This window comes from Phasianus colchicus, chromosome 23 (genome assembly GCF_987193195.1).
Source record: "Phasianus colchicus chromosome 23, bPhaCol1.hap1.1, whole genome shotgun sequence".
In the NCBI taxonomy this organism is placed as follows: domain Eukaryota; kingdom Metazoa; phylum Chordata; class Aves; order Galliformes; family Phasianidae; genus Phasianus; species Phasianus colchicus.
In genome coordinates this window covers 2896165-2908491 of record NC_143458.1, presented here as the reverse complement: position 1 = coordinate 2908491, position 12327 = coordinate 2896165, and the positions used below count along the sequence as shown (strand labels likewise).

The 12327-nt window shown below is 59.2% G+C and overlaps 2 protein-coding genes across 6 annotated transcripts; both read right to left on the bottom strand.

Annotated features, from left to right (window-relative positions):
• Positions 1–1899: 1899 nt before the first annotated feature.
• Positions 1900–8640, bottom strand: ABCG4 (ATP binding cassette subfamily G member 4). Of its 5 annotated transcripts, none has more exons than XM_031599844.2 (15): positions 8508–8640; positions 7579–7816; positions 5675–5792; positions 5476–5608; positions 5138–5188; positions 4830–4975; positions 4461–4584; positions 4160–4274; positions 3802–3941; positions 3621–3719; positions 3319–3487; positions 2720–2820; positions 2426–2584; positions 2200–2318; positions 1900–2125 (listed from the first exon to the last, which is right to left on the bottom strand). In XM_031599844.2, the coding sequence occupies exons 2-15, from the start codon at positions 7805–7807 to the stop codon at positions 1900–1902; spliced, it is 1929 nt and encodes a 642-aa protein (XP_031455704.2). In that variant the 5' UTR covers positions 7808–7816; positions 8508–8640. The 5 variants fall into 5 exon arrangements, with proteins under 5 accessions (XP_031455704.2, XP_089979729.1, XP_089979726.1 ...); XM_090123603.1 differs by having other exon boundaries at positions 7579–7811; positions 8508–8579; XM_090123600.1 differs by lacking the exon at positions 8508–8640 and adding an exon at positions 8058–8479 and having other exon boundaries at positions 7579–7811.
• A 661-nt stretch (positions 8641–9301) lies between these two features.
• Positions 9302–11667, bottom strand: LOC149915184 (complement receptor type 2-like). Its single transcript, XM_090123611.1, has 3 exons — positions 11328–11667; positions 11020–11187; positions 9302–10916 (listed from the first exon to the last, which is right to left on the bottom strand). Exons 1-3 carry the CDS (start codon positions 11419–11421, stop codon positions 10699–10701), a joined length of 480 nt encoding a protein of 159 aa, XP_089979737.1. The 5' UTR covers positions 11422–11667; the 3' UTR covers positions 9302–10698.
• Between the last annotated feature and the right edge of the window lie 660 nt (positions 11668–12327).

Genomic DNA, 12327 nt, shown 5'->3' with positions numbered 1-12327 from the left:
GGAGGGGGTGGGAAGGGAGAGGAGGTGGAGGGGAAGAAGCCTGCTCTCCTCCATCACACTCCTCGTGATTATCCAGACGCGTTCCCTGGAGGGGTGCCTGCAGCCAGAAGCACCCAGAGTTCCACTCCCCCGCTCCAATAAAGTGCATCCTCACTGCACACATCCTGGACAGGGCAAAAATCAGCACGGATCTCCCTCGACCTCACACTGCAATCCAAGAGCAGGGCAGAAGTGGGGAACTGAAATAGCCCAACAGCCCCACAGACATGAGATGGAGGTGGGGGACAGGCAGCAGCTCTGCCATCCCCTGGTGGCACAGCAGATGTGGTGACTGCTCCCCGTGTCCCCCCAGCTGTGGGTGCCAGCAGTGCTCCCACCCCCTGCACAGCACAGGGATAGTGAAGGTGGATCTGGGAGCAGAGGGAAGTTTTGTGGGGGACAGCAATGAGTCAGCTGAGATCCCCTGGGGAAACCCCAATGCTCAGCACTGGAAGAGCATCAGGGCACATCCTGCTTCCAGAGCCTTTATGCACGAGCTCCTCACATCCATGCAGGGGAAACCCAGCCCCGCTGCAGCAGTAGCTCCATCTCTGCCCTCCAGCCAGCCCCTGCAGTGCAGAGCAGTCCCAGCAAACCAGGAAAAGGGAAGAAGAGTTCAGAGGATATTGCTGCAATCTGTCCTTGTTTCTGCAGTCCAATCCCCTGCCATGTCCATGCTCACCAGCAGGCAGTGGGCTCCAGTAGCAGCCATGCAGCCCCATGACAGCAGTGCCAGCGTGCTGTCCTCACCAGCTGCACTCCTTTGGAAAGCCAACGAGGTGCTAAAATGCCCTGAGGGGTGCAGGGCTTTGGGGGAACCACCAAAAGACGCCTTCTCCTGGTACCAGTCCCAGCATCAAGGCGGCTCAATGCAAACCAACTGCTCCCAGATCTCACCTGCCTTCCAGCTCTGGCACCACTGGGACCCACTTGTCCATGCTCTTACCCACCAGTCCTGCTGCAATGGGTGGGTGCCCACAATCTTCATCTCCTCCCTGCAGGCAGCACACAGCTGTTGCTGAAGGAGGGTCATTCCCATCCTGCGTGGTTGTGCTGGGGAAAGGGAAGAAGAGGCCAGCAGAGCTCCACTGATGTCACAGTGCTCCACACGGGGTTTGATGGGACGGCCGCTTCTCTTTGTATCGCTCCCTTTTATCCTCTTGGCTCAGATCCCAAAGACTGAACGTGACACCCCCTGAGATCTGAGAGCAGTGTCCCACTCCCACAGACACTGCTGTGTCCCCAGATAGCAGAGGCCAGCCCTGAGGATGGCACTGAGCAGCAGCAGAGGAGAGCCCCGAGTCCTCTGCCCCCTGCTCCCATTCCTCTCCATGCGGACTGAAAGCAGCGGGGTTTCAAAATTAAATTCAAAATTAAAAAGGAGGCAAAAGAAAGAAAGAAAAAAATAATAAGTAAAGGGAGGATTGAAGCAGAAAGGAAAAGGGGAGGCAGCAATCTGTGGCTGCAGCAGCAGGAAACACAGAAGCCTTGTGCAACTTGGTGGCTTGGGGCTCTTCTCTATGCGATGGCTCTGTGTGTGTCCCCACGTGGCTCGGACCCCCAGCGCCTCTCCTTCTCCTGCTTCTCTCTGCCTCCATGGGACCATCCCTGCTATCCCCCACAGGCAGGCAGGTTGAGTGAAGGGATGCAGCTCCGTGGGGTGAGGCAGAACGGGGGGGACACGTGGTGGGGCTGTACAAAACGTTTGCCATGAAGAGTGCGTGGAAAGGTTAAAACAGTTCCGAGATGTCTCAAAACCCTTCTCGACTGAGCCAGGCCTGGCTGGCACCTACCAACGTGGTCCATGGCTGCCATGCAGCAGCTCAAGCCCAGGGGCAGCTCTGGGGTCCTGTGGCCCCTTTATCTCTCCGACTTGACTTTGTACCTGAGCACCAGGTACGCCAGGAGCCGCAGGATGATGAAGAAGATGCCCAGGATGAGGAAGTCCAGGTAGAGCTTGGCCTCCTCCACGTCCAGTTCCTGCAGGATCTTGATGGGTTTTTGGAAAGGGCAGAAGTCCTCGAGGCACTCCAGGTCCTCGCGCTCCATGGCATAGATGGTGAGGATGACGCCTTCAAAACCATACCTGTGGCAAAGCAGAGTCACTGCGCGCCCCGCACGGCCCCACTCCCACCCCACAGACAGAGTGTGCGGTCCCACCTGACGTAGGAGACATAGGAGCTCCACTGCAGGTAAGTGGGGATGGTCTTGAAGCTGACAAAGAAGCCCGAGAAGAGCAGGACAGGGATGGCAGTGACAGGTCCCACAAAAGTGGCTACCTATGGAGCAGAGGTCATTGGGTGCCATATCCCCATTTGTGACCCATGGCACTCCCCGTATGTGGTTCTCTGGGACACCCACGTCCACACCACGGGCAAAATCTGACCTGCAGGGAGGTGGAAGCAGCACCGATGAGAAGCCCAAGGGATTGGGCCACCAAAGCAGTGGCGGTGGCCAGGGCAGAAAAGAGGAGGAAGCGCGTGGCCTCGGGAGGCTGGCCTGTCATCCAGTACACGATGCTGCAGTAGGCAATGGGGCAGATCACCTGGGAAGGGGTGAGCAGAGTTACACACTGGACCCGTGGCTGCTCTGGTCCCATAGACCCTCCCTCAAGGGTGGAGAGTCCAAGGAGTCCATCCAGGGCATTGGAAATTGGCCATGCCAAGGGGCCAGTGCTCACCTGGAAGGGCACATCTGCCATGGTCTTGGCCAGGTAATAGGCTTTCAGGCTGTACCAGTAGTTCAGGTGCTCTCGCAGGAATACAGACATCTCCTGGGGGACTGTGGGGAAGCAAGGAAGGAGTTGGCAGTGCCCCAGGCCAATGCACCCTGCAGCCTCCTGCCCACGGATGGGAGCTTCACCAGGGACAGAAACTGAGAGGGGAACCTTCACATGGACAAGTCAGCTCAGCCAGGGGGGTTTTGCTCAGGCTTTTTGAGGAAGTGAAAGGGAGATCTGAAGCAGCTGAAAATGCAGCTGTGCAGACAGTTTCTCAGCAAAATAAGTAAATAGATAAATTCCAGTACACTGCTTAGAGCCATTCGGTAAACAATGGCAATAAATGAACCAGACAGTAAACAAATGGCAACTGGGGGGATTTACTCCAAGTGATGCAAACACTTCCACCCTTCTCTTTGTACCCTTTCCATCTCTATCCTATTGCCCCACTTTGGACCAACTCAGCTGTCTCCACCATACAGCATCCATTGGACCCCTCCCACAAACACAACCCCCCTGCACACCCAGGGGTGGGAGCAGTGGGGCGAGGAGCTCCTTACAGGTGAGGATGGTGGGCATCAGCGCAGCGAACATGAGGAAGAGCATGGAGAAGAAGAGGAAGCCAGTGTTGTTGAAGACTTTGCCGGCGTCGTTGCCGATGTGCAGGTAGAGCAGCCCGATCAGCACCCCGATGCAGATGTGGGACATGAAGCGCAGGTGGGTCAGCACCTATGGGTGGGCAGAGGGGATCAGTGGGGCAGGACCACGTCCCCTGAGCATCCCTGAGAAGGTTGAGCCCCACTCAGCTCTGCTTGCCCCCAGCAAATTACTCCCATCCCTTTAGTGTTGGCTCAGCCCTCACCGTGTCCCTCAGGATGCAGATAAAGGTTCTCTTGAAGAGGATGCAGAACTGGGTGGAGGTGTTGGTGGCGAATGTGTGGCTCTCGATGTGGTCCACATCCTGCAAAGGGATGTTCAAAGTCAGAGATGCAGGTGAGGGACAAGGATCACCTCCCACATGGTGTCCCCTCTTGGGCTCTCACCGTCACACAGTGCGCCGGGCACGATGAGTCTGCCTTGTTGGGGCTGCTCTTCTTCTCTGCCATGGTGCACATGCCATTCTGCACAGCACGGAACAGGACGGGGTTGAGGTCCCCATACTCTCCTGAGGCCACCTCGATAACTGTGGAGCACAAGAGCAGCACTGAGCCAGCCCTCACTATCACACTGCTCAGGTCACTGAGATTCCCCAAGGTCAGCCCCAGTGCAGCCCTCACCCCACAGTGCCACACCACCCACAGCACAGCATCCAATGGGGGGAACATGACTTTGGACCTCGCCACGTGGGTTTGGACCTCGCCACCCTCCCCAACACTGCTGAGCTGAGGAGGGGCCACTCACTGAAGTCAGCGGGGTTGTGGTACGTGGGGCAATGGAGCCCAAGGCCCTTCAGGTAAGGAATGAGGTTGGTCACGACGCCTTTGAAGATGCACTGGCCCTGGCTAAGGATGTAGAGCTGTAAGAGAAATCAGCAATAGGGCAGGTGCAGAGCAGCCAGAGCACCACTACTTACTCCAGATCCCATCATCAGGGCCGTGAGTAACACGAGCCCAGGTCAGCTGCCTGCACCAACCCCTCCCATGGCCTCTCTGCACGGTCAGAATGACCTGCTCCCCAGAGAGCTCTGTGCCCCAGCCCAAACCTTGTCAAACATCTCAAAGAGCTTGGCGCTGGGCTGGTGGATGGTGCAGATGATGGTGCGGCCGCCCTGAGCCAGGGATCGCATCAGGGAGACGACCTGGAAGCAGGAGGCACTGTCCAGACCACTGCAGGATGGAGCAGAGGAGAAAGAGATGGCAAAGAGAGAAGGAGAGAGTTGAGAAAGCGAGAAGAAAATCTCCAAGACACCTCCACCACCACGTGGGCACCCTGCGTGATGGAGAAGAACATCCCTTTGCAGCCCCAGTCCTGTTGTCCTCCAGTCTCCTTGGTGTCCCACAGCCCCTCTTGGATCCAAAGGGCTCTGTCCCCCCCGGTGTCCCCCAGTGCTGGGAAGCTCCTGCAGTCTCACCTGGTGGGCTCATCGAAGAACATGACTGGAGGATTGTTCACCAGCTCCAGGGCGATGGCCAGGCGCTTGCGCTGCCCACCCGACAGCGAGATGGTGCGGGTGTAGGAGCACTCCAGCAGCCCCAGGGCTGTCAGGATCTCATTGACCTGAGGGATGTCATTCACCATGAGCTCCCATGGACCCTCACCCTCTCCCCATCACCTCCTCCCACGTCCCCATCACTGAGGGTCCATGGTTCCTTCCCTTCTCCACTGTTCCCACCTTGGAGTAAGACAACGGGCCCTGGGCTCACATTCCTCTTCACTTACCAGCTCTTTCTTCACCTCCTGCTTCTCGCTCAGCTTCAGGTTAGCAGAGACCTGCAGGGAGAAGATGATCAGGGAGATCAAAGCATCGTAAAGTGACTTGGGTTGAAATGGACCTCAAGGATCATCCACTTCTATCTAGACCAGGCTGCCCAGGGCCCCATCCAACCTGGTCTTGAACACCTCCAATGGGAACGTCATATGTAGGCCACTGAGGTATTGCACTCATCCCCAGCTGAGTCGTACAAGGGCGAGGGCAGGACTTCATCCCCACATCCCACAGCCCTTGGGAAGCTCCTATTTGAGGATCCAGCCCCAGGAAACCCTGCAGCCCCGCTCACCATCATGGCCTCCAGCACGGTGAGGTGTGGCAGCAGCATGTCATCCTGCATGATGTAACAGGACATCTTGCGAAAGGTGCGCAGGTCCCGCGGCCGCCCGTTCACCAGGATCTGACCCTTCATTCCCGTCTCCCTATGGGACAGGGAGGATATAATACAGCCCCCAGCCCCGCTCCCCCAACCCCTCCTCCAGCCCCACCTGTAGCCAGCCAGGATGTTCATCAGCGTGGACTTGCCGGCACCCGATGGCCCCATGATCCCAATGAGCTCTCGTTGGCAGAACTTCCCTGACAGGCATTTGAGGAGGGTCTTGTAGCCTGGAAGAAAAGAGAAGAATGGTGGGATTGCAATGGGACCCCAGCAATGGGTTCCAGCAATGGGACCATGTGCTGTGCCAAGGGACCACCTCTACCAGCATCATCATGGCCGTCACCCCCAGTACAACCCCCATCCCTGCTTCCCCATTAGCTCATCCATTTCCAACGCAGACAAGATTAGAAAACCCCTGGGACACAGCATAAGGAAGGCCACCAGGCTGTGGTACTGCCCTGGTCCCCAGGCAGTGAGGAGCAGGGTGCCATGGGGCAGCAGTGTCCCCATGCCCACCAGAAGCCTGGCTGCTGCCTTCATTGGTATTCATGCCATGACACTCAGCAGCAGCCACTGCTAATCAGACCTGGAATTATCTCTGCTTTAAAGGCAGCTGATTAGCATTTTCTGGCAGCAGGAACGCAATGTGTCGGGAGCACGGAACAGGCACAGCCTCAGGATGTCAGAAACTGCCCCGAAACACAGCCCTGCCTGGGGAGCTGTGGTTTGCATGGTACCACGGACCAGGTCTGAGCATCTCCCTACTAGAAATACACCCCCTTGCCCCATGGGATCAGCTGACATCGGGTGAGGACAACGCATCCATCCCATACCCACAAACTAGGGCAAGCCTCAGGATCAGGGCAGCAAAAGCAGCAGGAGGAGATAGGAGGGGAAGGGATCCAGCACTGTGATCTTCCTGTGCCCCAGCAGCACTCGTTGGGGTCAGGCACACCCAGGAGAAGGGCCCTGGAGGTTGGGAGGTGTGAGCAGGATGCTGTGTGTGACGGCAGCAGGGTGAGCACAGCACACAGCCCCAGCAGCGCATGCTGCTCACGTCGGTGCCACTGCAGCTTGCGCAGCGGTTACTCGCGTTCATTGACTGCCAGTAACCTCCTGCTTCAGCAACGCGCGGCAGCACGGCCGGATCCTGCACAAAGGCACCTGGAGCTCCACACCAGTTCCTGTGTGCGGTCCAGGGGAGAAGAGCATCCGTCCTGTGCAACCCCACAGTCCCAGCAGCCCTCTGCTCCAGCTGCCCCAAGTCTGTCCCCACCACAGGGCATGCAAACACTCCAGGCAGCCCTAGTTCCAGCCTCTATCTTTTGCTTCCCAGCAATCTAAGGAGGCAGAGCTCACCCTGGGGGCTTTGGGCTGGTCCTGCTGTCCATCAGTGCCTCAGTTTCCCCAGCTGCAGAGCTTAGCTGGAAGCAGCAGGGACCCCACACCCTCAACCAGCTCACCCCAGGACCCTGCTCAGCCCCCCCCCCCCCCAACCTCACAGGGCCAACCTGATTGGCATCCCATTAACTAACAGGGCTAATTAAAGCTGACTACCACCCACCAGCTGCCATCTGCCTCCCCTTCCTAAGCTGTCGGCAGCAGTCACACAGAGGGAACTGCCAAAGAGGAAACCCCCTGCAAGCCCAGCACCCCTCTGCACATCAGGACACCCCTTGGGGCCTCCTACTGCCAGCACAGCAGCACTGAGTAAACCCATCCATCTTGTCAGCCCCAAGCCAAGCAACAGCCCTGCCTGCCCCATACGACCTCTGGGATGGGATCTGGTTTTGGGGATCACAGGGCTGGGTGGCCACAGGGGACAGCAGGGTGAGCAGCTCCGGAATTTCCCACTATTGTGCACTCAGACAAAATCCTGCAGAGCTGAGACACGGCTGCCTGCATCAGCAAAGAGGGATGGACCCATGGCAGGGGGGTCTGGGAGAGATGAGAGGAGACTGGAGGGGAGATGTGGCAGCCTCAGGGGTCCCCAGACCCACATGCAGCTCCTACCTCTCTTCCTCCACCAGGAGCCCTCGCGCACGGAGTAGGACAGGTCAATGAACTCGATGTTGACAGCTGAGCGTTTCGGGAGGTGGGAAAACCTCTGAGCCTCTGTGATGTGGTTCTCCACCTTTTTCAAATGGGTGGTGAGGAGCGGGGCGTCCGGGGGGCCGGCGTGGCAAACCGTGTCCTCCAGGACGATGGAGACGCACGCAGGATCCATGCCTTTCTCTGCCATCGTGCTGCTCTGTAGGGAACATGCAGGGATGGAGCCACTCAATCTTTGGCACGAGGGCTCTGCAGAGCTGGGGGAATGCTGAGCCAGGCGGGGTGGGAAACACGCTGCACCCCAAACCCTCTGCAGCATCCCAGATGAGGATGGGGCTGGGGGTCCCTCATTGTGTTGAGGACAGAAGGCTGAGCCGTGCCCTGCTGAGATCAGCAGCCCCCCCTCCCCTGCAGGGCCGGGGTCCTAATGCCGTGCTAACCTACATTTTGCTGAGCCGCAGGCTGCAGGCAGCTCCTCGCCGCAGCTGCAATGCACACACACAATCCCCTGGAAGGGGAGGATGGCCTCGCGAGGAGCTGCGCCGAGATCTTCCCAGCCCTCTCCCCGATGCAGACAGATCTCTTTCAGGGCTGGAAAACAGCCAGCCTCGGCCCTAGGGGAGACAAGGGGCGAGCGAGGGCTGTGTGATCCCATCACCCCCACTCCCTCCTAACGCTTTATGTTCCCCCTTCCTACAGCCGTAGGGCACAGGGCCAGCAGGACGGGGGGCTGCAGGAGCCACAAACCGCCCTCGGGCTCACCTTGACTCCTCGAGCCGCTCCCCACCCCACCCCTACCGGCGAGAGCATCTCCTCCGGGGCCGCTCCTCCTCCATCTCCTCTCCCTCCATCCGCCGGACCCCAACCCCTCGGACCCTCCGCACGCTCACCTGTACGAGCTCGAGCTCCGCTCCCCGCAGCCTCCGCCGCTCCGCGCACTGCCGCAGCGCCGCCGCCGCCGCTTCCCCCCCACCCCCCTGCGGACAAAGGGGCGATGCCCGCGGCGGGGCCGAGCGCCCGCAGCCCCCGGCGCGCACCGATGGACCGCGGGGGAGGAGAACGGGCGGCGGCCGCTGCTCAGTGCCGCTCCCCGGGCTTAGCGCTGCCCCCGCGGGTCCCCAGCCGGGATGCGCTCCCCATCCCTCTGTAGGGCTGGGCTGGGCTGGGCAGGGCCGGGGCGGGCGGTGAGGTGGGAGGACCGGTTCCGTGCAGTTATCCGCTCCCGTATTGGTGCCCCGGACCCGTCGGTGCCCCCCACCGCCGGCGCTGTCTCGGCTGCCGCTGTGTGTCGGGACGGTGGGAATTGGCTGCTCGGACGGCGCTGCCAGGCGGCGAAAAACCCTCTTAAAGGAACCGGCTTTATTTCCTTTCCCCACTCTGCTCTGCGTGTCAGGCAGAAGGCCTCGAGCATCTCCCGGTTGCAAAGCTTGGGATTTGGCAGCCCCCGTTCTTCCGTTCCCACCGCTGCACCTCTGACACAGCACAGAGCCCACGGCTCCTCACCACAAAGCCCACTCCCAGGGCTCACCTAGCCACGCACTGAGCTGCCTTTGCATTGCATTGCATTACATTGTATTGCACTGCACTGCATTGCATTGCACCCAACAGCCTCCACCACAGGGCACAAGCAGGGTGCAATGATGGCAGAGCACTGCTCAAGCAAGCATCAAAAGGGGGCACAGCTGCCCCCCCCCAGGGTCCTGGGTGGAGGGTGCCAACCCCCCAGCTTGCCCCTAGCACCCACTTCCCTGCATGCTGTCCCCGTGCTGTCGCTCACACCTCTCACCCACCACAGCACTTAAACATGAAAGACATATGGAAATAACAACAGTATTAATTAAAATACCCATCTGGTGAGCTAAGGAAATCCTTTCCCTCCCACAGCCAGATCGGGGCTGGGACAGAGCTGGGGGCAGGGATCTGGCCCTTTAAGAGTGGGATTCAGGCAGAGGGTGCTGGAGAGGGTGCAACATCAGAGTCAACCCCACACCAAGGCCTGCAGTCAGTTCCTCGTGGAGCAGAAGAGGTGCTGGGCTCATCCCAAGGCCATTTCAGCATGCTGCCTCCTGAGCCAGGATGCTCACATCTGGAGCTTGGAGAGCCGGTCCTGGCCCTGCCCTCCCTGTGTGGGGCTGCGGGGATGGAGCAGACAGCAGAACCTCCGTGCATAACTGCAAATTTGTGTCATTTCCTGTAAACAATTTTTTTTTAATTACCCACAGTGGTAGTGGTGGTGCTGCCCATTACACATGCTCCTGCCCCTCTTCTTCCCCATAGAATAACAATTTTGGTTCTTCCATTTGCTGCTTCAGAGGGATCCAGGGTGTCCCTGGGGAGCATGTGGCACCCAGAGACCATCATGACAGTGGGACATGAGGGGACATGGGACAGAATGAAGGGCTCAGGGCTGGGATCCCAAGGAACCCAGGACCAAGGAGGGGTCTTGTGCACTTAGAACAGCTCCTGGCATCTCCTTACCTGTTCTGGCTGCAAGGCATCAGCTACCCAGAGATGTCCCTGGGGAGGATGGGGGGTCAGAGCAAATCACTGCAGGAAGGAGCAGCCCCAGCCTGCAGGCACCACGCACAGCAGCCCCCACACCCTGTCTGCACAGATGGAGCAGCAGGACAGCCCTGCTGACTGCACACAGGGGCAGGAAATAGCTGGCAGAGAGAAATGGCAGCCTGCAGGACAGGCAAAGTGCTGCCTCCCTGCTAGAAGAGGATGTGAGCCTTCTCCAGGGAGCAGCCAGGAAGAGACACCGAGGTCTCCAAGTCCTCAATGCAACTGCCCTGCTCCTGCTGCCCACAGCATTCCCTGCATGCCATGTAATGGGGCCAGGCAGGAAGGCAGCAAGTCCCAAACCTCTTCTCCAGATAACAGCTTCAGGATGGATGGAAATTACGGAAAGGAAGAGCCCAGCACTGGAGATGCGTGGCCAGCAGATCTCAGTGCAGAAGGCTCAGCTCTACCAGGAGAAACTGTAAGGACAGCAGAGATGTTGAGCTGCTCAGCAGCCCCCAGCTTGCAGCCACCCCTTCCCTAAGGGCAGCATCAGCCCTTCACCAGAGGTGGGTGCTGCTACTGGGTCTCCCCACAGGGCACATGGCAGTCGCACTCGCAGATATCACAGCGCAGGAACCAGCGCGCCCAGCCCGAGCGTTTGGTGCTGCAGGAGGAGATCTTGATGCAGCCGTGGTGCAGGGAGGCTCCCAGGTTGCTCTGGGTGCTGCAGGACGACGAGCAGCTCCCACTGATGTCCCGCTCACTGATCTCGATCCGACCTCGCAGGCAGATCCCTGCAAGAGCAGGACTGGAGCAAACCCCCAGTGTATCCACCAGCCCTTTCTCCCCATGGTGGGCTGCCAGAACAGCAATACCCATCCCACCCCATGTACTCACGGAGGCAGGTGGGTTTAGGTGTCCAGCGGCCATCAGACTGGCAGGCACTGGCTGGGTCCCCCAGCAGCATGAAGCCGGGCCGGCAGCTGTAGCGCACCACGGAGCCCACCCACCAGTCATTGCCAAACACCACTGAGTTGAAGTCTGCCTCGGGCCTCCCGCAGTTCACTGGGGATGGGGAGGTTCCCGTGGGCAGGCAGCTCGGTGGGACACACATGGATGGGAACGTGGAGAGCTTCCACACACGCGTGGCACCAAACCTGCCCCATGCACTCCCAGAGCCCCCCCACGTCCCTGCAGTGCCGTACCTCGGCAGAAGGACTTGTAGCCCAGCCAGCAGCAGCTGCCATTCCCACACTGGCTCCTCTTCAGCTCCTTATGCTTCCCCTTGCAGCCCCCCATGCAGATGGGTGCAGTGCCGGACCAGTAGGTATCCAGATCTCCTGGTGCCACGGGAGCAAGGCAGAGCGGGGCTGAGGACCACTCGTTCCAGCAGCTCCTCAGCCCTGAGCCCTGCTGTAGGTGATGCCCAAAGGCTCAGCCACAAGCCCTGCTGCAGCAAGGAGCACATCCACTCGCAGCCCCCAGCTCCGGCTTCTCCAGCACCAAGCTCCATCACAGGGCCTTACTCCTTGCTGTGTCAGCAGCCCTAGGGCACCCCGTAAGCAACCCTTCTCCCAAACACCCTGTTACCTTCTGGGTGCTCAGAGGAGACCAGCGTGGCCAGCATGGTGAGGAAGAGAAGACCCAGCCCCATAGCACAAGCACTGCTCTCCTCCCCTCACCCCCAAACACTGCCAAGGAGAAAGTGAACTTGGTTTCCATACACACAGCACAGCATGCTGTAGGGCCCAGGAGTGGGAGGAGACTCCTCTTGATGCCAATCCTCTCCCCATCAGATAATCCCTGGCAGATTACCCTCTCTGGACCCAGTGTTTAAAGGGACAACTCTTCTCAGCCACCACTCCACTCCCAACACCAAACACTTGGGTAGCACAGGAATGCTGCAGCTTCAGAGCAGTGGTGCAGCCACGGCTTTGGCAGCAGAGCTCATGTGTTGGAAAGGGAGCCAAGATGGAAATGCTGCGAATGCAAACTTGGCACGAGTTCCTTCTCTCAAAGGTATCTGCAGCCCAGCTCAGCCAAGCAACAGTGAGCACGCGCCGAGCAGGGAAGGCTGGGCAAGGCCAGGGCACACTGCATGCTGGTAGCCCAGGGATGCTCTCATCAGAGAAAGCAGCATCTTCTGACAGTGCATGCCATCAGAGCTGCTGGGGCAACCAGCTGCCTCCTGCCCTGCCTCAGTCC

What these genes read in the sequence shown, in the direction of transcription:
- ABCG4 (XM_090123600.1), bottom strand. Translation starts at nt 8,272, where the DNA reads ATGGGATCACACAGCCCTCGCTCGCCCCTTGTCTCCCCTAGGGCCGAG. An exon ending in TCTTTGAGATGTTTGACAAG is followed by an intron (nt 4,275 to 4,460) that starts GTTTGGGCTGGG and finishes TTTCTCTTACAG; the next exon opens with CTCTACATCCTTAGCCAGGG. An exon ending in GCCCGGCGCACTGTGTGACG is followed by an intron (nt 3,720 to 3,801) that starts GTGAGAGCCCAA and finishes ATCCCTTTGCAG; the next exon opens with GATGTGGACCACATCGAGAG.
- LOC149915184 (XM_090123611.1), bottom strand. Translation starts at nt 11,421, where the DNA reads ATGGGGGGCTGCAAGGGGAAGCATAAGGAGCTGAAGAGGAGCCAGTGT. An exon ending in CTACAAGTCCTTCTGCCGAG is followed by an intron (nt 11,188 to 11,327) that starts GTACGGCACTGC and finishes CCCCATCCCCAG; the next exon opens with TGAACTGCGGGAGGCCCGAG. An exon ending in ACCTAAACCCACCTGCCTCC is followed by an intron (nt 10,917 to 11,019) that starts GTGAGTACATGG and finishes CTGCTCTTGCAG; the next exon opens with GGATCTGCCTGCGAGGTCGG.